Source organism: Camelus ferus, chromosome 8 (assembly GCF_009834535.1).
Source record: "Camelus ferus isolate YT-003-E chromosome 8, BCGSAC_Cfer_1.0, whole genome shotgun sequence".
Taxonomy (NCBI): domain Eukaryota; kingdom Metazoa; phylum Chordata; class Mammalia; order Artiodactyla; family Camelidae; genus Camelus; species Camelus ferus.
The window spans coordinates 28499421-28526246 of record NC_045703.1 but is presented as its reverse complement, the minus strand read 5'-3'; the positions used below and the strand labels follow the sequence as shown (position 1 = coordinate 28526246).

The window sequence follows — 26826 nt, the reverse complement described above, 5'->3', positions numbered from 1 at the left end:
TTTTCTATTTTTAAATAGTGATAATTCTATTCCTATTTAATTAATTTTATATTTACTTCCAGTTCTTTTAACTTAATATATCATATACGTTACATGACTTAAAATACGATTTTTCAAAAAACTGCAGGTTGCAACTCATTAATGGCTCACAAAGCCAATTTAGCAGGTTACAGTCAGCATTTAAAAAGACTAGAAAAGATCAGGGTATTCCTATAGTTCTTTGGCAAAAATTGTGCACATTATAGTCGGTTCTTCTGTTTCAGTTATCTGTATGTAAATTTTTAAAAAATTTTTGACTAGAGGTCACAGCCACAAGCATTAGGAATCATATCAATCAACCCACCTCATGTATGTTAGATTTGACATTCATCTTTTATGCTTACATTTTCTGGATTGATTTATTAGAGCTGGATATATTAAAAGTGGAATAATAAAATAGTAAAACAAACTGTCCCTCTAAGTTTTAGCACTGGAAGGAGTTCTTACCCTGGCGGGGGTCTGGGCAGTGCTGATTCTTTCCCATTCAGTTTTACTTTGAGGTACTTTGAGCTAAATCAAGGGTGATGATCTCTTGCAGGTGATAAATTTTTTCATAAAATTTATTATAAATTCACCAAAAGATTGTGATTTGAACCACTGGCGTAAGTTAGAATTCTGAATTCTTGAGCATAAATCTCAGAAATTATCTCTCATGCTCTAATTCTGCCATCCTACCTCAACTCTCCATCTGCAACTACCCTTACTCTCTGTTCAAACTGAGGGCAGCCTTCTCTCATGGGCACAGATACAGTAGTGAATTCAGTCGGTTCTCCTAGATGAAGAAACAAAAGACATAAACACTCCAATATATTGAGTTCTTCTCTATTTGAAACTTAATAAATAGGTCCTTAGGTATGGCGTAATTCTTATATGCAGTAACTTTTCAGCATTGCATTAAAATAAATCGTAGCACGTTTGCATGTTTTTTAATGTATTGGGGCTTTTCTCCTGTGTGGCTGTCAATTTCAAAGAATCCACTATGATTTATGAAGAGTGACAAAACTTCAGAGCTGAATGGTTGAATCAGCAAATGGGTAATAGGAGAGGTGAGGAAAGTTGGGAATAATAATAGATCTATTGGGGTAAGTTGTATAAGATAGTGTCTGCTACTCTACTTCTTGAAGTGATTTATTCTATCATCTTGCAATTTTTAGACTTTTTGACAATTTTGACACTTCTGTGTCAGTTACTCTGCTGGGTGCAAGGCATCCAAACATTAAACAAGCCTGAGGGCCCTCAAGGTTCTCATAGCTTTGTAAGGAATACCTACCTATGAACAAATAATTAAGTCACAAGACTGCAAAGGCTCCTGGGCTTTGGAGTCCAAATTATGTCTAAATTTTAGCATTTACATTACTGGTTGAATAGTGTAAATAGTAATTACTTAACTTTTCTAAGCTTTCTTGCTACTTTTCCTCATATGTAATGAGATATTACTAGTTACCTTGCATGGTTTGTGGAGGATTAGAACATATGCATGAGACAGCACATGCCTGCCATTGTAGTATGGTTTAGCTGTTGTCTGTGTCATTGTTGTTATCATTTTTATTATTCAATGTAGTAAGTACCAAACTGAAAATTTATAATAAGTACTGTAAAAGCCCAAGGAAGAGGCAACTGCTGGCCCCCGTTTCTGTGCACTGTGCTGTCATAGTTCTCTGCCTCCATTGTGCATGTATGTTCACTCTTCTTTGTGGGTGTTTGTGGAGACCCCTTTCATTTGTTTGTGGACATACTGTGTTCTTTCATGTGGGTTACTCGTCCTTCCTCAGTCCCCTAAATATAGGAATTTTTCAAGATTCCTTTTTTCTTCCCACACCTTCCCTTTCCCTCTTCCCTTCCCCTTCTTTTCTCTTTTTTCTCCCCTCAAAACCCATCCATCAATTCCTACTGCTTCAGCCATCACTACTATGAAGATGCCTCCCAAATCTATATCTACAGCATTTCCAGCTTCCTGCTGGGCATCTCCATCTGGAAGTCCTTCCTGCATTCAAAGTTAACATGTCCAAAACTGAACTCATTAATTCCCCATTAACACTCTTTTTCTTTCCAGTCCTCATGCTAGCATCATCACCTTCAGCAAACAGGTTTGAATCTTAAATTCAGCCCTTATCTTTCCTTTGCTTCCTGATTCCTTCCTGATGTCTCCCTCATGCAGTCAGTTGGCCAGACTAGCCTGATTCACCTCCACGCTGCTGCCATCATTCAGCTCTTCTTTTCCATCCCTGCTGCTGCTACCCTAATTTAGGCCCTCGTTATCTCCCACCTGGACTATTGGAAGAAGCTACTCCCAGCTAATCTTTTCTCTCCTTTCCCCTGCACTTAACACGCTACTGCCAGAGTAACAATATTAGGCCCAGAGTAACAGTTTTAGTCTTTAGTTCTGATCACATCACTTGCTTGCTGACAAACCATCCATGCCTTCAGATTGCCTGCAGAATAAGTCTTGATGCTAAACCTGACTTTCAAGGCCCTTCACTCTTTTACCATCTGTTTTTCTGGGCTTGTATATCTTCACACATTGCCCAAGTGAGTAGCTCCACAGCTCCTGAACCTGTTCCCCATTCTTTTACCTGCTTATCACTCTGTGACCTGTTCCTTTCACCTAAAGTACCCTTCTTTCCATTCTAATAACTCCATCTCACCCCTACCTTCATTCTCTTCTCAGGGAAATTTGACCATCTTTAAGGCTCAGTCTGAACGCTATCTATACTGTGAGGGGCATCTCTAATAAGAAGCAGTTTTCTTTCTTCCTTTGAGTTCTGATAGCTTTTAGTTACTCTACTATCTTTGTTATCTGTTCCATATACTATTCAATTTAACCTTTTTGTAAAATGGAGGTACTGGACTTTATGCATGCTAAGCATGTGCTCTACCGCTGAGCTATCCACCCCCCCCCCGAATTTAACCATTTCTTGAACATGTTGTTATAGGTATTTATTATACCTCTTATTTCTTTGTGTACCTCTTGGTATAGATATGTTGAAGAAATGGAACTTGAGACAATATGGAAAGGTGCCCTAGCTGTGATTGAAATGCTGATAGGGTTGGGTTAAGGAAGAAAAACTAGTTAATAGTTGTGAAAGCTATGATGATGCAGTGAGAACTGCAGTTAACCATCTACTATTGTCAGTCTCTAAAGTAATACTTACCAAGTCTGTCTCCTATCCATATGGAACCCTTCCACATGAGCAGACAGCTATCGTGTACTCCTCTAGCTTGAATTCTCCCAACCCTTTCCTTCACACGCTGTGCTCCTGCCATATTGATTCTGGAAACAGCTGTGTTCTCCTCACTGTCCTCCAAACCATCACACATATTGTCTCTTCTCTGGAACAGTCTTTTTTTCACTTTCTCTCCCTGCTTCGGCTCCCCTGACTCCCTCCTCCTCATCCTTTAGGTCTCAGGGAGGTCTCTTTCACCATCCTCTCAGCACCACTTACGTTAGTTGTCCTTTGTCTGTGCTCCCACAGCCCTTGCTCATCTCCTAAAGTAGCTCATGCCACATTTTACTATGATGTTTAATCCAGACTGTATTATCCACAAGAACGGAGACCACACAGTACTCACCATTGTGTCCTCCACTCTCTGTTTGGCACTGTGCCTTGCATGTAGTAAGCACTTACTACATTTTTGACTGAATTCATTTGAGAACACCAACTTTACTATTCTCCAAGCTAGCATCCATTGTGTTTTTTTAGCCCTGCATGTGGCAGTAGATGATTTCACCATCTTCTGGATATGCTCCAGCTTGTCAGTATCCGTCCTTAAGAGAGGCACTGAGAATAAATCATAGTGTTCCAGGTGAAAAGTATGACCTGGACTATATGAAACATATTATCTCTACCAGCTTAGAATCCAAGGGATTATTTTTTATGCTCAGAAGCAAAATTTGTTATTCTGTTTTGCTTATGAGCTACTTTTTGAGCTGTGGACATTATCAATTTATCTTTGTATGTTTTTTTTTAAGGGTGTTAATGATGTGAATTTAAAGAAGTGGTGTTTTGGAAACATTTAATTTACTCAAGCTGTTAATCTCTTCTCTGGGCTGTTAACTATTGTCTTATGTGAAAATTGATGGTTAGAAAGTGTGCTTTTCTGACTGCTCTCTTGATTTCTGTCAACCAGTCTACTACAGTTTTTTTCTTGACCTTTTCAGTAATGCATTCTGAAGGTAACGATTATTTCAGTGATGTATGATGTTTGGTGGTGATGTTAGGAATAATTCCTTAACTTTTGTCATTTTGGGAGATAGAAAAGGAAACAATATCTATAGGAGATTATATATGCTGGTAGTGGGGAAGACTTTGAGAGCTAAAAGGAGAAATGGAATAGAAGAAAGAGAAAATATGAGTTGAGAAAAAATAGATGGCAAAAAAGTAATAAGGAAAGAGAATGTAGTTTTCTGATCACTTTATCACCTACCATGTGTTTCCACAGTGTTATATATTTACTTATGTTGTCTCTTCCTTAACAGTGACTTTGGAAAGTAGATGTTGTTAACCTAATTTTACAGAAGAAGTGATCGTATGAGTCGTGCAGCTAATAAATGGCAGAAGGATTTTTCAAACCTGGTTCTAAATCAGTCACTATTCTAATGACTTAGTAGGCAGTTTGCACATGAGATGAAGTAGATGGAGAGTCACTACAGCATAATGGTTAAGCATGTATATAGGCTCTAAAGCCAGTTGACCTAGGTTTAAATCCTGGCTCTATCAAGGCTCTAACACCTACTAGCTCTGGTACTTTGGGCAAGTTCCTTGATCTCTCTGTGTGCCTCCTTCTCCTTATCTGTAAAATCAGGATAATTGGGGTACCTTTCCTCATAGAGTTGTTGTGAGTTAATTTAATTAATATATAGCAAAATGCTTAGAACAGTTCCTGGCATATATGGAGTCCTATATAAGCATTTGTTGTTGCTGCTGTTACTGTTGTATTTTTATTTTTGTTGTTATTATTTTGTGTGTGTTTCCCTTGTGAAAGGTCCCATCTCTGAGAAGTTTGAGGAAGGTGTTGTCAGACTGTTGCCAGGACTATTTCATCAGCCTGACTTGGTCAGAAGTCTCAAGGCTCATGTCCGTGAGTTAGTTCTGTCATATGCTTCATTCCTAACCAGACTCAACCTTCAAAATTTAGACAGACAGACAGACAGACAGACACACACACACACACACACAGAGCCTTATCTTCCTCTTTTCCCTTTCTAGAATTAAGAGCCAATTCAGACCTTCTCTTTAATATTATTATGCAGGAAGGGAAGAATAAAAATTTACCTTAGGTGATATATAAATAAGGATCTAGGAACATAAGTTAAAATCTGTAATTCAAAGCAAAAATTTAGCAAGAGCTCCCATTTTATATTTTCTTCTAAAACAGAGTGCTTCCCAGCCTTCCTGCAGTTCACGTCTATAGGATTTAAGTAGTTTGTTACATGATAATAAAAAACTTTGGACATTTCTGATGATTATTTGTTTCTACTGTGATATAGCTTAATTACCTTAAATCAACTTTCTTTTCCTAGGAAATTAGAACTTCTTTTAAAAAATCATTAACCCCTCTAATTTACTGACGATCACTTACTAGATTAAGGAAAAAATCTAAGTAGAGAAAGAGCCATAACTGTTTTCTTGCAGAGAACCTGGAGATCTGTCTTATTTTGAAACTAATGAAAGGGTAAGTAGGGGCCCTTTTAGAAATTTGTTTGGAGGTTTGGGTTATGGGGAGGGTGTGTGTGTCAAAATTTTTCTTAAGTAAAGAACTAACTCGTTAATTTTGGCTATGTTAACTTACTTAATTTAAATTGATTCTTTGTTCAGAATTCACCCAAGGAAGTCTTAATAATTCAGTGAAATATTATAATATAAATTTTTACTATTTTTCACATTTACAAATTATATTTGTATATCATTTATGTGTACTGTAATATACTCTATTTGATTAGTGCTCGTGAGTATTGTTCTAAGTATTAGTTTATTATAATACATTACCCATAGTTTTCTTTTTTCAGTGATGCCATTTAGTTCTCATATAATATCCATTTGCGATACTTAAACAAAAATATATTCCTGGAATGTATTCCTGGCCTTATTTATAGTAGAAATTATAAAAGTTCAATCCTCATGACCAAAAAAAAAAAAAAAAAAAGACATTCTTAAAGCCTAATGTTGTCTAGAATGATCATCCTTAGCGTAAATAATAAGAAATGGCAAGATATTTGCCCATGGCATTCATTTCCGCTTTACTTCTCAAATAAAAATTTTAAGTTATTTGAATTTGGTGTCATCCTTTCATTTTCTGAGCTGCTTTTCTTCCTGTGAAGACACTTTTTTACTTCTCCCCCTTACCACAGTCATCAGCAAGTTAATACCACTTCATCCAAGCCATAGGATTTGTGTTTTACTTGCTGTCAGCCACCACAAAACAGTTTAAAACTATGGATTCTTCTCATTATCAGAGCAAATGGTTAAGATTGCATGGTAGGGTATAGACAGTAGGAAAACCCAGAAAGAGGAGGAAACCAAATCATTGGACCTCACAGTTTTGAGGTGGTCACTTTCACAATGAGCCGTGGGTTTCTTTAGTTGTTTCCTGAACTCATTACTTTTTTCTATTAACTCTTTCTTCCCTCAATCCTATTTCTTTTCAACAAGTCCCATTGTCTGGTTTTGGAAGTACAGGTGTATCTGTAGCAATCTTCTAACTTGATCTGACTAAGGGTGTGGGGGCATATTAATCCTCTTCTTCCTTTACTTGTTGGCAGGGGCCTTGTACACGACAGCCAGAATAACCTCCAGTTGAGGGGCTTGGTGGTGCTACTTATTTCCAAAGCAGCTGGGCCCAGCAGCGTGGATGCCTCATGCCAGAACTATGACATGGTCAGTGGGATCTATTCATGGTAAGAAGAAATTAGTCTTTTGACATTGCTCTCTAAATTATTTTCCTACAGTGGTCAGTAGAAATCACTGTTTAGTTGTCATTCTCTGGTTCAAAGATAGATTGAAATATTTAGTAAGGTTAAAACATGGGTTTTTATTGTTCTTATCAAATCTAATAGTCTTGGCTGTTTTGTGTGTAACTCTGGTAAATTTCTCCATACCTTTATGTCGAATACTTTCGTTTCTACCTGGAGCATTTAAAATTTTCTATTCATCACTACCCACCTGCCCCATCACGTTATCAGTGTATCTCTGTGGAGACTTTCTGTGTCATTTAGTCCAGGATTCATGACTTTTAAACCTACTCAATACGGTAACTTAGTTGTATATATAATGAGGCAACTACCATTTTAGGAGATGCAGTCTACTTCAGTGCTGTATTATTTATTTTACTTTGCGTATTTTTATGGTAAAAGGATTTTTACTAAAGTGACTTGAATAAGAAACTTTTACATCTCACACATTTAGATTAAAAAATAAATTTATGAGTGTGTATTAGTCATTTTTTGCTGCATACAAAATAAACTTTAAATTTTTAGATTTGATTTTAAAAATGACTGCATGTTTTTTAGTAACCGTATATCAGCAATAAATTTATTTAATCTTAGCAGTATACTTGACACTGTGTTAAAAACATGTACAGAAAGAAGTAACAGTCTTTAGGTGGACTCTGGCCCTTGAAATTAAAACCACCCTAAAAACATGGGTGACGAGGAAATTTTCCTCACATAAAGAAGTATTTCTAGAAACTTTGACTTATGGTTAATATAGCTCATTGATTTACTTTAAAAATCATTCCACATCTTAGATTTTTTAAAAAGTCCTAGTAGTCTTACCCATAAATGTTTTCTTCTGTAATATTTAGAGATGGCTGTTGCTTGCCAGCTATTGAATTCCAGTGATCTTTCCTTATTAAGAAGGAAGCAAAGATTATTACTGTTGTGGCTAAAAATGTAGTCACAGATCTTCCTCCAGCCAGGATAATTTTGCAGACCTTTTACCATTTATTCATATCAGTGTCTGCCCTAGAAGGGATATCTTGGGATCATTTTCAGTCCCTACTCACTCTGAAATAATTTGTATTTGTTTAGTGCTTTGTAAGTTACTAATCATCTTAGTGACAGTTATCCCATTTGATCCTGACAATAATGCCATAGGTAAGATTTGTCGTTATGCTTCCTTTTGAGAAAACTGGGTTTCAAAAATCTTGAGATTTCTTTTCAAGGTGACATGACTGGTAAGTGAGGAAAGTTAAGGCTCTCACTATAGTTCTTTTACTTCCAAATCTCATGTGTTTTTTTCTTGATTTCATTCCACTTTTCTAGTCAGATTCAAAAGAATTTATTTCACTTGTGGATTAGACTAGCCATTAAATTAGTATTCCAAAAAAGATCTTCTTGTGAGTATGTCTTGGAAGACTTCTGAATGGAAAACAACTTAGCAGATCTTTAATAAATCTACATCCTTCCCTCAGCGTGTTTGAATTAGAGCTCAAAACTTTATCTTATAAATTTCATAGAAAAGCTCTTGGCTGACTGATTTCGTTGAAATAATTGGAGAAAATATGTAGCGATCTACAATGAATACCAATAAACTGTTTGTCCCTGGAAAGGAAATGAACCACGTGTCACCTTGTATCCCATGTATCTCTGTTTCCTGTTTGGAACTCCATTGATTTTTTTCAGTCTGCCGGCTTTAACCATTTTATTGATCAGTCATCTGCTCTTGCATTTGGGTAAACATACATACCTCTGATGAACACCAGCTGTAGTTTACCATTGCTTATCCTAAAGTAACCGTTGGAAAATACTATTCGACACCCAATAGATGTTCAATAAATATTTATTGCATAAATGAATCATCCCATTTTACAGAAAAAGAAACTTGATACTGAGATAGAGACTTGTCTAAAATCCTCTAGGTAGAAAGTGATAAGAGTTGAGATTTAAATCTGAAGTGTATACCCTTTCTACTATGCAGATACTGTTGTGTGCACTGCGATGTGACCTCATGTTTCCAGTTTCTTTTATAGCCTCTCAGAGACAGCTGCCTTGCCTTCTGATCCTTCACAGGAACATAACGCATTTGGTAGATGATTGCGGTAATATGAGCAATTGTGAAAGAACTCTGCAAACGAGTAGGTGGTACATTATGAATATAAAAATTTTCCAAATAACATAAATGAGTTTCATACCCAAGTGTATAGAATCCAGTTACATTCAGGGAATAATCCTGGTGTGTGGTTCCAGGCTGTTTTCCTGTAATCAGACTTTATCTAGTAAGTCATTGGTGTTGCTTGGGTGTTCTACACACTTGTTAATGTGAAAATGTAATTTGGCATAGTACTATGAGAAACCAATCATTTGTTTCTCTGTCCCTGAAGTCATTTGTTTGGCTTCTACTTCCTTAATTGTTCAAGTGTAACTTTTGCTGGAGGCTTGTATCTATAATGCCACAGTGAATTATTTAACATTTGAGGGAAGTACTGATTTGGGAGCTTTTTAATTCACCTCCAAACTACTGGGATTTACATTGTTGGTGTTTTTCTCTCATAGACTTGACTTTGATGTCAGATAATGAGACCTGAGTAAATTACCTAAGGGAACAAAAGTGAGTTAGGTGACCTCTTTTGTTTGGCCTAAGGATATAACTGATGGATGTAACTTGTGGATGTGTCTAGTGAACTTATCACATAATGGCCAAAAGAAGTAGAATTTAGGTTAAAATATAATAACTACATTTTGAAAAATAGGTAAGCGAGTCACATTTGTAAAAAGGCACTATAAAAATCTACCATAAACTTTTGCCAGCAAAACCATGGGCTTTAGGTTTATTCCACCAATCCTGACTTTAAAAATTGGTTACAAAAGTGATCAGGCAAAAAAAATATTACTGAATTTACAAACATCCCCAGCCACAACTGATAAAATAAGTTTACAACTTACTCTGTTAATGATAGGCTATTTTTTTGTGTGTACAAAAGACACATCATTATAATATATAATACACAGTATTACAAAGCATAGACTTCTCTAGTGTAACATTATCAAGTTTAAAGAAATGCAGATGAATTTTGTGACTAATAGTTCAGTTTTCTCAGTTGGTTTAGGAAGAATTGACTCAAATATTTCTCATCTATCTAGCAGTTATAAACAAACCACAAATTTTCACTTTACCTTCATTCCCTGAAATTTCCTAGCACCTCTTGTTAACTGTGTTAGAAAAGATTGAAACAAGTTTGCCAAACACATTATCTTTTCTTCCTGAGTATTCAGCTAGACCTACATTTCCCAACCTTCCTTTGCAGTTGACTTGGCCATATGAATGAGATCTAGCCAATGGAATATAAGCAGAAGTCATATTTACTATTTCCTGGCCATACATTTGCAGTACCCCTTAAGCAGGTGATCTTGGAAGTGACCTATTCAAGATGAAAGGTGCCTACATCCCTTGGAGGAGAGCCACCTGTCCATCAGCAATATCCATATAGACTTGATGAATGAGAGGAAAAATCTATTTGTTCCACCACTTAAACTTTAGGGTTTATCTCTTAATAGCAGTAGTGTCTTAATTAATATGCCTTTACTGTTTCTGTCACCCAGTTACCCCAGTGAATTTGGTAAACCTTGATTTTGCCTTCCATGCCCAATAGACCATCAGCTGACAAGTTATTTACCTTCTATGTCCAACAAACCACCAACTCTCAAATCTCTCCAGGTCTCTTTTTCTTTCACTTTCCACTCTCCTATTCCAGGCCTTTGTTACTTTATGTCCAGATTTTAGCAATAGCTGTCTGTTGGGTCACCCTGTCTCTAAATGTTCCTCCTTAGTATTTTTCCTATTGAGTCTTGTTAAATTGAACACCCTATAGTCCATCTGATCACTCATTAAACAAATACTAAACACTTACTATGTGATATGCCAGACACTGTGCTTGGTGCAGGAGATACAAGCTGAATAGTGTGTAGTATTTACTCATTGACCTTATTAGCACCAAGCCAGGGAACATAGAAGTTTACAGACAACTGTAATACAATGCTATAGATACTGTAAGTAGAGTATAAACAGAATTCTGTGGAGGAATGAACTATGTTGGGGGAAGGAAAGGAGAAAATTTCAGAAAAAGAGACCATTTGAGCTTTATAAAATAGGGAACTTATTAGTGGGTTTTGAAGGTAACTAGGAGGTCGTCAATTGGAGGAAGGCAGCTAGGCAAAGGGTTTGGTAAAAGGTGGTTATATTCTAGGCAGAGGAAGTAAGAAACTGACTGACCAAAGACGTGGTCTGGAAGTACATAGCAGGGGCCACAGCAGTGCCAACACTGTAGTGGGCACTCAGTACATAACTGTTATATGAATGTATGAATTATCAGAATAGAGATTAGCTTCATTTTGCTGTAGGTGTTATGGGTTGAATTGTGTCCCCCCCACAAGTTCATATGATGAAGTCCTAACCCCTAGTACCTCACAATGTGATTTTACTTTGAGATAATCAAGTTAAAATGAAGTCATTAGAATGGGCTCTAGTTCAATGTTCTTATTTTTTAAAAAGGGGGGCAGGAATTTGGACACAACATGCATATACAGGGAGAACACCCTGTGAATGTGAAGATGGTCATCTGCAGGCCAAAGATAAAGACCTGAACAGGTTCCTCCCCAGAGCCCTAGCAAACTGATACGGTATAGAATATTCATGAGGAGATGGCATAGAAACAGAAGGCTGATGTCAGATTGTGAAGGGCCTAAGGAATTAGAGCTATATCCTGGAGAAACAGTGGGGAGCCATCCAAGAGGCAGCAGAATAGACTTGGAATCTGGAAACAGACTATATCACCTACTAGCTGTGCCTCAGCACATACTTCAGAGAATGGTTTTAAGAATTAAATGAGTGAATAGAGTAATGCATAGCGTAGTAAGCATCCTGTGTTTATTTTTATTCATAGCTATTAGAAAGGTCTTTAAGCAAAAGAGTCACATTAATATATCTGTGCTGTAGAATGTAATCAGCTGAAAAGATAACCCAGAGAGTTGAGGTCCAAAAGGTAGAGAGGACCAGCCAGGGAGTTACTGTAGGAGTCTAGGTGATTGCTGAGAGGGCAAACAGAGACCTCGAGAGATTAAGGAGTCTTTACCCAAAGCAAGAGGTTAGCAGTTGGCGGAGCCAGACTCAAACTCATTAGGTCCTTTGATCTCATTCCATTTTCTATCAGCATTTCCCAATTTGTGCTTCATTTGGGATGAAGATTTTACTATATGGTCAGTGGAACAAAAGTTCCTATGATCAAATAAACTTGGGCATGCCAGGTTAAACAGAGTTTAAATTTTTTTCTGTATTTCAGAAATCTCAAGAATTGTTCGGTATATATGGTATGCATCATGAATCTTTAAGATACTGTTTCCCAGTTATTTGACTATATAACCCTTTCATCCTTGTCAGCAGTACATTTTATGGAATGCTGCAAAACAATTCAGTAAATGTTATTCTATGTCAGAGTACCTGACTTGGAACCCTAACGGGGACACTGTGAGGCAGAAATAAGGGTGTCACCAAGGAAAAAAACAAAACTCAGAGAGGTGAAGTGACTTTCTGAGATTTCACATTAAGTGATCAAGTAGGGGAAGAAATATATAATGTTGGTTTATAATTTGCCTCAGTTAAATCCTGTTCCATCACGTATTTGCTGTGTGACCCAAGGCAAGTTAAGTCACCTCTCTGTGCCTCATAGGTTTGTTGAGTGGATTAAAGAAGGTAATATGAATAAAACAGTGCCTTGAATGTAAACTGTGCTTAACAAATGTTGTCTCTTATTGTTATTTCAGACCCCTGTCATGCTGCTTTATGTCCTTTATTAGCTTTCTCACTCCTTCAGGGCAGTCACTTAGCTTTGTACATCTTTATATCTCACCAGTGTCTTGGACTTAGTATTCATTTAAATCTTTGTCTGGATGACTGAATCTTCAATATACCTAACTGTTCTAGACCAAAATAGACATTTGAATCATGTGTTTTATAGTATGTGCCTTGTAGAGTAGTTGAACATGGACTATAACTTACAGTCATTGTACCTTATTATGTCCTTTGCAACTTCTAAATCAGAATATGAGCTGTAATCAGGTGCTAAAGCACTCTTCGTGCAACAGTCTAAATTTTTAACTTACTTATCGTGTAAATCAATATATAATTGTGATATATAAAGGATGAAAATAGAAGTGTTAGTGGAGTATCACAAAAAAACACAAAAAATAACAATTAAAAAGTATTGCCCAATACCTATTGAATTTTTTAAAATCCCATCAGAAGTTCATTTTGTTTCCCCAGTGTTTCAATCTATTCCTTTTTTTTTTTTTTTTTTTTTTGACTACATTTTCTTTTCTCACCTGTGTCATCTGTAGCTTCCATTCTGTTGTCTATTTGGCTTGAAGGTTTTTTTTTTTTTTAACATCCTTTGTTGTGGTATAATTCCTGTACAGTAACCTACACATATTTCAGATGTACAATTTGATGAATTTTGATAGATGTATACACCTGTGAAACCACCACCACAGTCAAGATAGCTAACATTCCCATCACTCCCCAAGAGGTGCAAATTTCGAACTCCCAGTTTATCCCTTCCCACCCTCTTTACCCCCTGGTAACCATTTGTTCTCTATGTCTGTGAGTCTGTTTCTGTTTTGTAGATGAGTTCATTTGTGTCCTTTTTTTTTTAGATTCCACATATAAGCGATATCATATGGTATTTTTCTTTCTCTTTTCTGGCTTACTTCACTTAGAATGACAATCTCCAGGTCCATCCAATGTTGCTGCAAGTGGCATTATTTTATTCTTTTTATGGATGAGTAGTATTCCACTCTATATGTATACCACAACTTCTTTATCCATTCATCTATCAGTGGACATTCAGGTTGTTTCCATGTCTAGGCTATTGTAAATAGTGCTGCTGTGAACACTGGGGTGATGTGTCTTTTTGAATTATACTTTTCTTTGGATATATGCCCAGGAGTGGGATGGCTAGTTCGTATGGTAAGTTTATTTTTAGTTTTGTAAGGAGCCTCCGTACAAGTGTAAGTGTCCTCCATAGTGGCTGCACCAATTTACGTTCCCACCAACAGTGTAGGAGGGTTCCTTTTTCTCCACACTGTCTCCAGGATTTATCTTTTTGGGCCCTTTTAATGATGGCCATTCTGACTGGTGTGAGATAATATCTCATTGTAGTTTTGATTTACATTTCTCTAACAATTAGCATGCAACCCAATCAAAAAATAGGCAGAAGACCTAAATAGACATCTCTCCAAAAAAGACACCCAGATGGCCAACAAACACATGAAAAGTTAGTTTGAAGTTTTACTGATGGGTTTTAGACTCTTCTGAGTTTGTGTTGCCCTTAACTTAATTTCCTCTGGACAGCGGAGTGGGGAGAATGAGCTGCTGCTGGAGGACCAATGCAGTGATAATACTCCCATTGCCACCAAAATCATAGCAGAGCAGCCTGCCCGTCTTGAACTGCAAGGTGCACCTGTCATTTTGAGGCATAACTACTAAATTTAATTAAAGATCTGCAGTGTCCTGGGATACTATTATAGATATGTTACTACTCTCTTCTTGTCCACCTTGCTCTCTACCTGTTCACTAGGGATAAATTCAGTGATAAGTAGAACGTGCAAGAATGAAAAAGTATAAAGTGAGCCAGGGGTAAAGTGATTGGTGCTATGTTTGCCTTTAAGATTGTCTGTTGGCCAGGATACATGTGGGTACTGGCAAATTTTAACACATGCCAAGTCTATTTGTAAAACAAGTACATTTATTACTTATTTGACTTCTGGGTGGCAGGTGAGCTGAAGAATAAGAATAAAATTATGGGCTGACCTTGTTCTGTGTTTATTTGTAGTGCTGATAAAAGAGAGCTGTGTGCTCTGTGTGCCATTAAACATAGTTCAGATGATATGTTTGCTTCATATTACCCCAGCATTCAGCATGGTCCTAGCACATAGATAGCAGTCAATGACTACTTGATTATGGCTGAATAATAATAATAACAATTCTTTTTCTTACTATTATTTAATCTTGAAGCAAAGAAGACCTTCCTAAAAGGTTTCAACACTCTAAACCTTATAAACAAAAAGATTAATATATTTGACTTCATAAAAAAGAATTCTTCATGGAAAAAATTCCTATGAAGTCAAAAGATAAATGCCAAAATTATAAAAAATATTTGTAGCATATATGACAAAGGGCCAAGTTTTAATAAACAAATCATTTGAAGATCTTATAAGTCAGGAAGGAGAAGATAGTACAACACAAACGTTGAGAAAAGACATAAAAAGGCTGTTCAGTGAAGAAGACTCATAGATGGTTAGTAAACAAAAGGGGATAAAGGCTGGACCTCATCATGAAGGGGAAATTAAAACAAAACAATAGTTTTCTCCAGTCAGATTGGCAAAGATTAAAAAGTTTGATACCTAATGTTTGTGTGTGAGGAAGAAGGCACTTGAATGCTTTGTTAGTAGGGCTGTTAATTGGTATAGTTGCTTAGAGAACAATTTGATAATAGCTATTAATTTTATTTTACTCCTACTGTCCTTTGATTTAGCAAAATTGTGTACTGCTGTATTAGCATAAGTTCTCAAAGATGTATATCTAAGATTGCTCTTTGTAGCGTACTTTGCAAGAACAACAACAACAAAGGAACAGCCAACGTGTCCACCAAGAGGGCACATGTTATGTTACTGATGCAAGGGAATATCAAATGATCATTTAAAAGAATTCAGGAGATCTGTATGTGCCGATCTGGAAAGAGATTAAAGACCAATTAGAAAAAGCAAGACTCAGAAACATAATATAGTTTGATCCCATTGGGGCTTGAGTAGGTGTGGTGGATTTTTATATACATAGAAAATACCTCAAAGGAGACACAAAGAGCTGTAAATAGTGGTCACGTCTGGGGAGAGACAACTATAGGGGAAAATGGGATGAGTGACTTTGTCCATTTTATGTCCTCTTCAGTGGTCTGAACTATTTTTAATGTATACATGTTTTACTTATGCACTTCTTAAAACCTAGTAAAATTTTTTGTTGAATGAAGGTAGTTAGCTTAGAAATTCTATCCTGCCATTAAAATAAGTCCCTTAGAGTCCCTGAGCTGTCTTGAACTTTTTATCTTTTGCCCTCTTTGACAGGATCAAATATCCTATGAAGTTGCATAAACTCCAGATATTTTTTAAATAAAGAAAGCAGGAGTGAAGCAAAGTGATATCTTTAGATTAACTTTCTTAGGTTTAGCATCCATTTTAAAATGGACACCATCACTTTCTTGGTAACTGTGCTAATTCTTTTTAACTCAGTGTATTATTCAATTGATTAAAGTTAAATTAATGATTAAGGTTAAAAATGCTAAGGTACTTGTTGGACTGAAAGAACTAATCAGAAAAACACTATAAACATAACTATAAGTTAAATCTAGAAAATATCTTATAATCAAATGACTGATCTTAACATTACTTCCTCCTCTAAATGAAAATTGGTCTAATAGCTTGGTGTGCTATTAGAAGAAGTAGTGGTGAAATCTTAATTTAAGAAGAGAAATGGAGAATTTAAAAAGCTGTGAAAGAAGCAACTTGACTTTTTAAACAAATCTTTAAATTTAGGGAATTGGACATGGACTCAGCTGCAAATATTGTAGTTCATAATTTATCATTTTAATGTGATACTAATTAGCTTCTGATGACTTCTCATCATAGTAACAATAGGCCGTGACTATCAATCTTCACCTTCACACTACATATTAGAATTTGTCTAGCACTTAAAAACACCAAACAAAATTAACAAATTACATTTTCCTTGGGGGTTGACCAAATCAAAAAAAACACCTTAAGAAATGAGGCTAAGTAGGAACATGTTGATCGTATTATCTATTTAGGGCTCAATTTATATTAGTGTGAAATAATTAACATTGAAATAGATAGCATTTTAAAAGTTATTGGTGTTATTATTATTTAAGATGGCATATGTAAATGCATAGAAAAGAATCTGGAAGAAACCTCACCCACCTGATAATTGTGGTTGGAGGAAGTGGGGAGGGGGAAAGATTTGGGAACAGGTATAGGGGAATAGTCAAAGGGAACTTTATTTGTAATATTTCATTTTTTTAGTAAAGAAAATCTATTCATATTATTTTGTATAATTAAAATTAATTTAAAAATTAAAAGGAAGTTATATTTTATACTTATAAAGCAATAACAACCTATTTAAGAAATGTATCTTTTTGTACTACAAGAACCTTGAAAATGAGGAGTGCTTATTGACAGGGATTTAAAATGATCATGCTGAGTAATTGAATTTAGAGTAGGCTTTTAAAGATAATTTCCTAAAGATATCTCAGCTCCTTTTCAGGGAGATCTCAAGAGATGAAAGCATGTGCAGTTTGATTACATATTCCTATTGATTGTATTCCATTTATAACAACAAAAATAAACTCCAGATACAAATCTAACAATATTACTAATTCATTACCACCAGTACTTATTTTCTTCATTAACTTTTTATTGTTATTTTCAACTTATGCAGCATGCACAAATGCAGCAATTATATGTTGAGTAAGAAAGGGAAAGGCTCTTTATGTTCAGCATACTGTACATCAGAAGTCTTTACTTCATCAGAGCTGTTGGGAAAACACAAAATAAGAACAGCCTCTTACAAAACAAGTATAATTAACCACAAAAAGTAGGTGGGCTCAGCTACTAATCTGCTTAGCTGCGAGTTAATCGTATATAAATGTCTTGATCTAGATTAGCCTGTCTGACTACATCACAACAAAAAACAAGCTGCACAAATTGTTTTGTCAATGGTGAAAAAATTGAAACCTTTTCCTTAGAAAGGGACTATATGTTGACTAATAAGAAGCCACAGTCAAAGGCACTGTCCAGTGTCTAATTCTAAATGTTAAACTGCACTTAATTCTTGACATTCATTATAATAAAATGTTACTTCTATTCGGTAGAAGAATTGCAGTCATGTAACGTGTTTAATGACAGAGTTTGCTTAATAGCTTTATGACTTGCTTATCCTTTGAACCCAAACTCAAGGGACCCCCACAATGGTAAATAGTGTGATGTAAAAGAGACATGTGTAAAGGGCTGCAGATCTGGGTTCTTGTCTCAAATCTGTAACTGATTAGCTACTTAATCTTAAGCGAGTCACTAATCATGCTGTGTGGTTACTCATCTGTAAGTTAATAGGGATAAAATGGACTTCAGGTCAGAGAGCTTAACAGGGCACATATCCATCTAGATTCGCGTAGCCTATGGTCCAATATATAACATATCCTAACCACCTCCTCTCTTCAAGGCGCAGGGCTAAACTTTGAGGGAAACGCAGATCTTAATAAGAAATAGTCTTTGATCTCAAGTGACAAGGTAAGGAAACAATTTATGCATTTACTGCTTTCTGACACTACTGATGCAATTTCATTTCTAGAACTCTGTTTCTGAGACTTAACTTCTAGAGCTGTAACCATATTTACTATTGGATCCACAGTCCACCCATGTCCACTTACAGCCCTCTGTTTAATTAAAGACAAATGGTCCTTAATACCCCTAATGTAAGATGCTAGGAGAAACTGGCATCTTCAGGTAGCTAGTGTGCAAGGAACTCCTATTCACTATTCTCTTCATCCTGCTCTTGGACTGTGCAGCTTGGTAGTGATGGTAATAGAAGCAAAGAGAACAGATTCTCAGGATGGTTATCTCTTACCATGTAATCCTCTATAGTCGCTGGCATCTTAAATGTCCATTTTCTGTTATTAAGATTGCCCTTTTCCCTCCTATTCTGCTCAAGTTTTTAAGTGGAGTAAAATATGCTTTATTTTTCAATGGTGTCCCATTCCCTAGAGAATTAAATACAAATTGTTTAACAGCAGTAGACAGTTCCTAGCAGCCCTAGAGAAGTGAAGAAAGTAAAAGCATGATCGTGATTTTTCTTTTCCTACCAAGAAAAAGGTGTGTGCAAAAGAATGGTTGACCTGAGAATTGTTTAGGCTTGATCAGGAAGGAAGACTGAGGGAGTCCAAAAATAGGGGAAAAAAATAGTGATCAAGGACTGGAAGTCATGATGATTCATATTATAGGAGGAGAAGTAGTAATACAGTGAGAGAGCTAAGAGGCTAGGAGGCTGTAGTTAGAGAGTAGGATGTGCATTGAGGATGTGAGAATTAGAGCAGTTCTGCATGGTGAGTTCCAGTTTTTCCTGAGAATGTGGTTGACAGCAGTTGTATTGAGTAGATTGAGAAACTACAAGGTGGGCAATTCATGTGACTGAAGTCAACCAAGAGAACAACAGACCTAAGGGAAATACTGAGGGCTCCCATGAGTGCAGAGTGACGGAGAAGAGGAGTGATGGCGGAAGCAGAGCTGCTGCGAAGGAGCAGTGGTTTTCTCAAGACGACGGGGAAACAAAGAGCACTAGTCTCTCCTCTCAACCTGTCAGTTTGCAGCTTGTAGGAGGTGAAGTATATCCATTCACAAAAATACAGGGTTTTTTGGTGCCCCAGTAAAAGTTATGGCTCAGTTAGAGCTGGAACCTAGAGGGGTTGTTCTGTGAATTTTTAGAACACGTAACACATTGTTTTGAAATGACTGATTTATGTATATGTTTTCCCACTAGATAGTACCTTGTAGAGGTCAGGGCCTGTGTTTTAGCCATCTTCCAACCGATCACCTCTCCCACCACTGAGCCTCTGTTTACATTTTATACCTTTGAGGCACTTCTCATCTATTTTGCAGTAATTTGTATACCTTTTATCCCTCTACTAGATTTGTTCAGTCACTTGTTGACTGATTCATCCATTCATTCAACAAACATTTAGTGAGCACTTGTTATGCTCACTACAATAAGAGGCTAGGAGGCTGATCTGACTACAATAAATGTGGAAAAATAATTACTACTATAGCTAACACATATCGAGTTTTCTATATGTCTGGTAGTGTTCCCTGTGCTTTATATATACGTTAATTCATTTAATCCTTACAATGTTGGTTAACAAAAAAAATGCTTTTTTTGGGAAATAGGCTTAGAGAAATTTAATAACTTGACCAAGTTGATAATGTAAATAAATAGCAGAGTTAGGATTCAAGCCCCATTTGACCATAGAATCCATGCTCTTTCCATTACTATAGATAGCCTCTGGATTAGAGTGCCCTAAATACAGAGTGCCCCTCAGTATCCATGGGAGATTGGTTCTAGGAGCCCCCAAAGATACTAAATCCACAGATCCTCAAACCCCTTGTATAAAATAGTACAGTACAATGAATACGACTGGCTCTCTGTGTCTGCAGGTTTCCCGTCCTTGGGTTTAGCCAGCTCCATGGTTGGTTGAATCCATGAATGTGAAACTCAAGGATACAGAAGGCCAGCTGTACTTTCCTTTTCATCTTGAAGTCCTCAGCACTGAGCACAGATCTTTATATTTGGTGGTGTTGAGCTGCATAGTGTATAGAAACCAGGTCATAGAGTTTTTCTTTTTTTTTTTTTTGGCCTCTTAAACTCAAGCCCTATGGTGGGTACTCAAGTGCTCCATGCATTATTGTTGATTTTTTGAGACAAAATTGCCTTTTGTTTAGAGGTTGAATGTGGATCATGGTGGTGTTCTATACAATTAAAAAAATAAAGCCATTTATGTTTACAAGCCATACCTCTTTTACTGCACATTTCCTTTATTTATCTGTTGAGAATACAGATACCTATATATTTTCTTTGATACAGAAACCATTTTTTAAAATAGACTTGTGCCCCAAATAGATGTTCTGTCTAATGGGCTTCCCATATAGACAAAGAACAAAATTATTTATTTCATTTATCATTAGTCCTGAAATGCTCGGTGGTACACATTTTGATATTGAAAACCATTACACGCATACTCATCATAGACGTTGTTTCAAGGAAATACTTGGATAATTGTGCACCTACAGGATTCGCTGCTGTCCATGGGTAGTTTGCATCCTGCAGGAATATGGAGTTTCTATTACTCTCCTGTAATTAGAATGAATAACTTACATATTCATTGAAATAATGATGTGACGGATTTTTAAAGGCTGTGCATAAGAAAACCGACAAACTGAGACACAAAACAAGTTTCCACCCCTCCTTTCCAAAGCTGTAGTTAATCACTTGAACCCTATCCAATATGGTAGAAAGCTGGCAGACTGTTCTTTGCAGCAGGCTATGTAAAAATGTTTGTAATTTACAGCTTATTATGCCATGCAAACGACTGTGTTCTCAGTGAAGGAGAGTGAGAAAAATACGGCTGTGAAATTACTTAGCTCCCCTTTGTTAGTTGTTTTCTGGCAACCGTGGAAGGATACTCTGCACTTAAAATGCATCTCTGTTTTTAATTTTATGTCATTCAATTCAGAACTTTAACAACAGGAATTTACTTTTTGTCTCTTTTTGTAGAGGCTAGAGCAGTTTTAATTTAATGAAAACAATAAGCTGAAAAGTCAAAGTTGTCAGGGAATTTAAATGGAATAGTACTAAATTATTAGAGTTTAAATCAATTTATGGCTTCAGTTTTGCAAAAGCTCTTTCTCTTTTTTGACACACCTGCAGTGTTTAATAGGCAACTTGTTATTTTTCAAAGGTACCTTACACAGATTTTGTTTTATACTGTCTATATCACTTTGGATGGAAGTTAATCTTCCTCAGGAATATTTAGAAGGGTAGGCAAGGTAACTTGGACCTCTCTGTAATCCACCTGTTTAGGTCTTTCCTTGGCGTTTTCCAGTTTTATTGGTTACACCCTTAGATTCATAAAGCCCCTAAAGTCAGGTACCAGTCTTTTGGGGTTGCCATCCTCTTTATGCCTGGTCCACTGCTGCAGGTTTATACTCGATAAATCTTCCCCAGACCATGACCTCCATTTTGATGGGGAAGTAGCTCCTCTGTGAAGGCTCACTTTTAGGTGCTGTACCTTATAGGTGGACCTTCAGTGAAGAAACTTCCCAAGAGAGAAAAGTCAAAACACAAGAACTGGTGTTTAAAATTCTACAGCCTTTTTCCTTCTAATTCTTCAGCTCTTTGTGGAGGAAGAGCTGTCTATTTAGTTAATACTTCCTTGAATGTAAAGGAGAGGGAAAATTTATATTTACATATTTAAAACATTCAAAACAACATGTTTAATTGTTCCATTCCCCTGTTTGTTTTAGAATTAATTTAGAAGCTGGGACGTTGTAATACTTGATCAGTTCTTATTAATCACATACTTTTCCCCCCATAGCACAGATAATCAGATATTGAGTATATTTAAATGGAAATTGTTGTGTACCTACAACCCATATGTTTTTGAGAAATAATAGATTATTATCTCAGAGAAAATAGGATTGTTATGTCAATATCAAGGTGTTATCATTTTTATTGTCATTGTCCTCTTCAGGAAACTTTTTGCTATGAAAACTTATATTTTACAATCATGCAGGAGAATTTCTTTGTTGTCTACTTCAAATCTTTTTTTCTTTTTTTAAGTTAAACATTACAACAGCCTTAAAGTCATCTCTCATTGTGTCAAAGTGAAAAATTGAGTATAATGATTTATTCTGGTTTTTTGGCTTCTTCCTTTTGGGTAAACAGAGACCTGAGATGTGCTAGAGCCCAGCAGTCTGGGTGGGAGGGATGGGGTACCCAGCACTGCTCTCCACTGACCTCTTCTGGCCTCCTGTTAGATCTGTTGTTGAAGTGGACAGCTGCTCTCAGAGCGCCTTGGTGAAAGAAAGCGGGTGGCCACGGAGAAGTGGAGGGAAGTTAGCCAGCGTAGCCTTTGTGATGATAACCTCTCAGCCTCTTCACCACTCAGGACTCCTTCTGCTGTTCTAGCCTCCTTTAAAAGAGTCTGTTTACCAAACACTTTATAGGTAAAATAATGATTACTTAACTTTCTATTTTATTGGATACACTTATAACTGACAGTCTGGTTACCTCGTGACCAAGAGGTAACCACTACTGTCACATTGAATTAATGAGTACAGAACTAAAGAAAATTAACATTTCTATTAACCAGTGTACCTTTATCCAGGAGTGAATGAATGGCTTTCCTTAGACGTTTTGGAAAGGGGAAAATAATTCATTTCTCTGAATAATTTTTCACTTACTGTGAAGAATCCTTGAAGATCTGGGAAATCTAGAGAGAGAACCACTGACTTAGAATGCATTTTCAAGCAGTAAGTGCTCAAATATTTTTGCTATATGAAGGATGACCATTACTAATTTAGTGCCATTTTCAAATAGTAAAACATGATCCCCCTCTGTTATTGTTACAAATGATAAGTATTGTATCAGAAGTTTTTATTTTTACCCATAGGGTTTAGAGATGTAACCCAAAGCCCTGAAGAAAAGAGCTTCATCATTAACTTTAATTTTGTGACTTTTATCAGTTGATGTCACAACCTTAGTGTTATTTTTAAAATACTTTTTTTTTAGGGATATTTAATTAAGTAATGTGTGTTTGCTTATTTCAAACAGTCTGTCTTTGTTCCTGTCAAAGCCATGCTAGCAGGGCATTGCTTTTCTTTTCCCTTTTGTTAATATTCTGTGTTAGATGATGGTTTCACAAATAGTAGATTCTGAGGACCTTTGACCCACCATTACTGTAAAATAAAATGCAACTTAATTTTTTTCTGGGCATAATGGTTTTAACCTTGTGTACTAATTTGACTGTGCTTGTGGGGGCAGATCCTTAAATGAGACGCAAATGAAGGAAAAATTGCTAATGCTGCCACTGTATATCTAATGAGCACTGTGTAATAAACCATAACCTCTTCGGCACTTCTCTGGAAAGCAGCGTGATGATTGTGGATGGCTCGCCCTTTGTGGACGGCTCATTACCGTCTGGCATAATATGTATTGATAGAGACTGTAATTGTCAACTCCTATTTGACATGCTGCTTCTAATAAATATGGCTTGCATCACTGGAACCCACTAATGGTTATATGGGAAACTGTAATTAAAGAAAAAGATTATATATATTTTAGGTTAAAAAAATAGTGTGTATGTATATAAAAATGTCTCTATAGAGTATCGTCTGCTCTCCTCTGCTCCCCCACCCCTTTGCAGCTTCTTGTCCTAGAGTATTTGAAGTTTCCCTGAGGATTGGTGCTCTTTTATCAGTATAGGACCAGCATGTGACAAGACCTCTGTGTGTGTGTGTGTGTGTGTGTGTGTGTGTGTGTGAGAGAGAGAGAGAGAGAGAGAGAGAGAAAGATTGATTTTCCTTCATACTTGAAAAAAGCATCTCCATCGACAAAGAAATGACAAAATGAAAAGCTCTTTCTAGTATGTATAAGATCCATAAGACTGTAGTTTGTACTTCAGGGTTCAGCTCATGGAGTTAATGCTTTATAGCCAGACAGTGTCATATTATTCACCTTTCCCATAGTTTCTTCAACTTTATTTTTTTCTAACTTTATTCTCATTTTGTTGTAAGAAATTTATGTTCTTTAGTAGGAAAAAAAGGATACCTAAGAAGCCAAAATTCTCACCAAATTACTATGAAATATGAATCTAAAGGATATTAAAGACCCACAGAATACCTTGTACACTATTTAAGCTTGAAAAAAAATGTAAATTAAAGATTAGAATTGGACCTGCCTCATGTTATAAAACAAATGTAAGCCTAGTCAGTTTATGTCTGAAAATGTAAAATTGGAGTTCTAAAGAATAATATTTTTGTTACCCATTGTGTAATTGTAGTATGCTCTGGACTTCTAGACAAGGAAATGTACTCTTGATTTATATCCTGTAGTTCATGATTTTTATGAAATGGAATCCTGGGCATAGCACATGAAGGCATAGCACATGAAATCAGAACATGAACAAATGTTTGTATTTCCTGGAGTAGGCCTAAAAAAATCATGTGAAAACTTAGGCAGCTCTCAGGTTTCTTCTTAGCAATGTGAAGTTTGATATCGTAATTTTCAACCTAAGGAAATAGAGGCCTATTTTCACCATTCTGATGAAGAGAAGTAGCTGTTTGGGAGAGCATGGCTGTGTATTCTTCCAGCCATGGTTTCGAATCATGGTTCTGTCCATTTGGCTAGGCAAATTTCTTTATCTTTCTAAACCCCAGTGTACTCATGTATAAAAACAGGGACAATACCACCTACCTAGCACAGCTGTTATAAGAGTCATTTGGAAAAACATATGAAGCACTTACTGTGGTACTTCTGATACCCATCAGGTACTCAAATAATATACTCCTTTTTGCCCTCTTATTCTCCCTTCTTCCTTCTGCCCCACAACAGGTGACATTTCTAATCTAGCACATTCTCTACTTTCTCTAAGATTTCCTGTCCATGAAACATGGAATTTTAATTTTGTTAGGTTATAATAGCTAATCCTTATTAGCAACCAGACGCTGTTCTAATTTTCTTACATGTATTACCTCACTGAATCCTCACAGCAACCCTGAGAGATTATTATCATCCCCTTTTAAGAAAAAGAAAAAACTGAAGCACATAGAGGTGAAGCAGCTTGCCCAAAGTGACAGTGACTGGGCCAGAATTTGAACTGAGGCAGTCTAACTCCAGAGCCCAGACTCTGCCTTTGCTGTTTTCCCCTTCTCATGTCACAAAGGTAAAGAGCAGGTTCTGGTAAGGCTCTGGAGAGGCCCGATCTACCTTTGTAGGCTGAATTATGCTTTAGGGGCCAAGCCAACATAGCTGTCAGGGGTAGGGTGGGTATTTCTGGGGAGGATAGACTGTAAACTATGTGGAGAGAGAAGCAGCTATACTATAGGATGCCAAGGAAAGGGGGAGCAGAGTGATGACTATTCTTGTACTAGACCTGCCAGCAAATACCAAATATTTGCAGTGCCCTGTTTACACTATGCTGTTTCCTCAGCATGGAATGCCATTCCTGCTTTTCTTTGTCTAATTCTAACGTATTCCTTAAGACACAACTTACTTTCATCTTCTCCAGGAAACCTTCCCTGACCTCCAGGCTGAGCTAAGTACCCCTCTTCTGGGCTTCCTTAGCACACTGTGCATAAGTCTGTACAAACATTAGCATTAGTGGTGATAGCAGTAATAGCTGCCATGTACTGGGCACAGACCACGTGCCAGGCATTGTGTTGAAAGCTTTCTATACATGTTGTCTTCCTCATGTCTCACTATAATCTTAAAGGGTCAGTAGAGATAGATGAGGACAATAAAGTTTGGAGGTGTTAAATAATTTAACCAAGATTACAAACCATCAGTGACTGATCTGGGATTTAAATCAGGTCTTTTTTTGCTCCAAACTCATATTCTTAATAGCCATACCTTATTGACACTATCTGCTTTTGTCTTTCACATAATCGGATCACAAACCCTTCAAGGAATGCACCGTGTCTTACTCATTTTTTACCCCAGATCCTATCAAAATTGTGCTTTAAAGAAGAAAGAAATGGAATATTAAAACATGCTTATTTTTTTCTAAATGAACTTCAATTTTAAATGTGTTTTGAAATGAGCAGAGTTTAATGTAATTTTCTTTTGACTTATTACCAGACTGTTAAAACCATATACAGATATTGGTGGGTAGGTTATTCTAGATCTTCTTGCTTTAGGATTTAAATAAAATATTATATGAAAAATGTTTATAATTGATAATTTAACATGATAGAGATCCAACGGAAAGTAGTACCATAAAATTACTTGAGATACGCCATTAATAATATAACTAGAATAATTATAAGATCTTTGTAGAAATATAGAGAAATCGAACTGCTGGTGTTTATCGGGGATTCAGGACAACAGCCACTTACCTTCAGCCGCTGGAGGAACAACTCAGCATCCTGCCCTTTCCCCACTGCAGGCACCCAGGCTTCACCAGCAA

The 26826-nt window shown here is 36.5% G+C and overlaps 1 protein-coding gene across 2 annotated transcripts in view; it reads left to right on the top strand.

Moving 5' to 3' along the window:
• The window catches only part of PDSS2 (decaprenyl diphosphate synthase subunit 2), a 186409-nt gene that overhangs the window by 58978 nt on the left and 100605 nt on the right, over positions 1–26826 (top strand). For both annotated transcript variants that reach the window (XM_032484631.1, XM_006187429.3), the window contains exon 2: positions 6800–6934. In XM_032484631.1, the coding sequence (XP_032340522.1) occupies positions 6800–6934 (135 nt within the window). The remainder of the gene's footprint in view (positions 1–6799; positions 6935–26826) is intronic.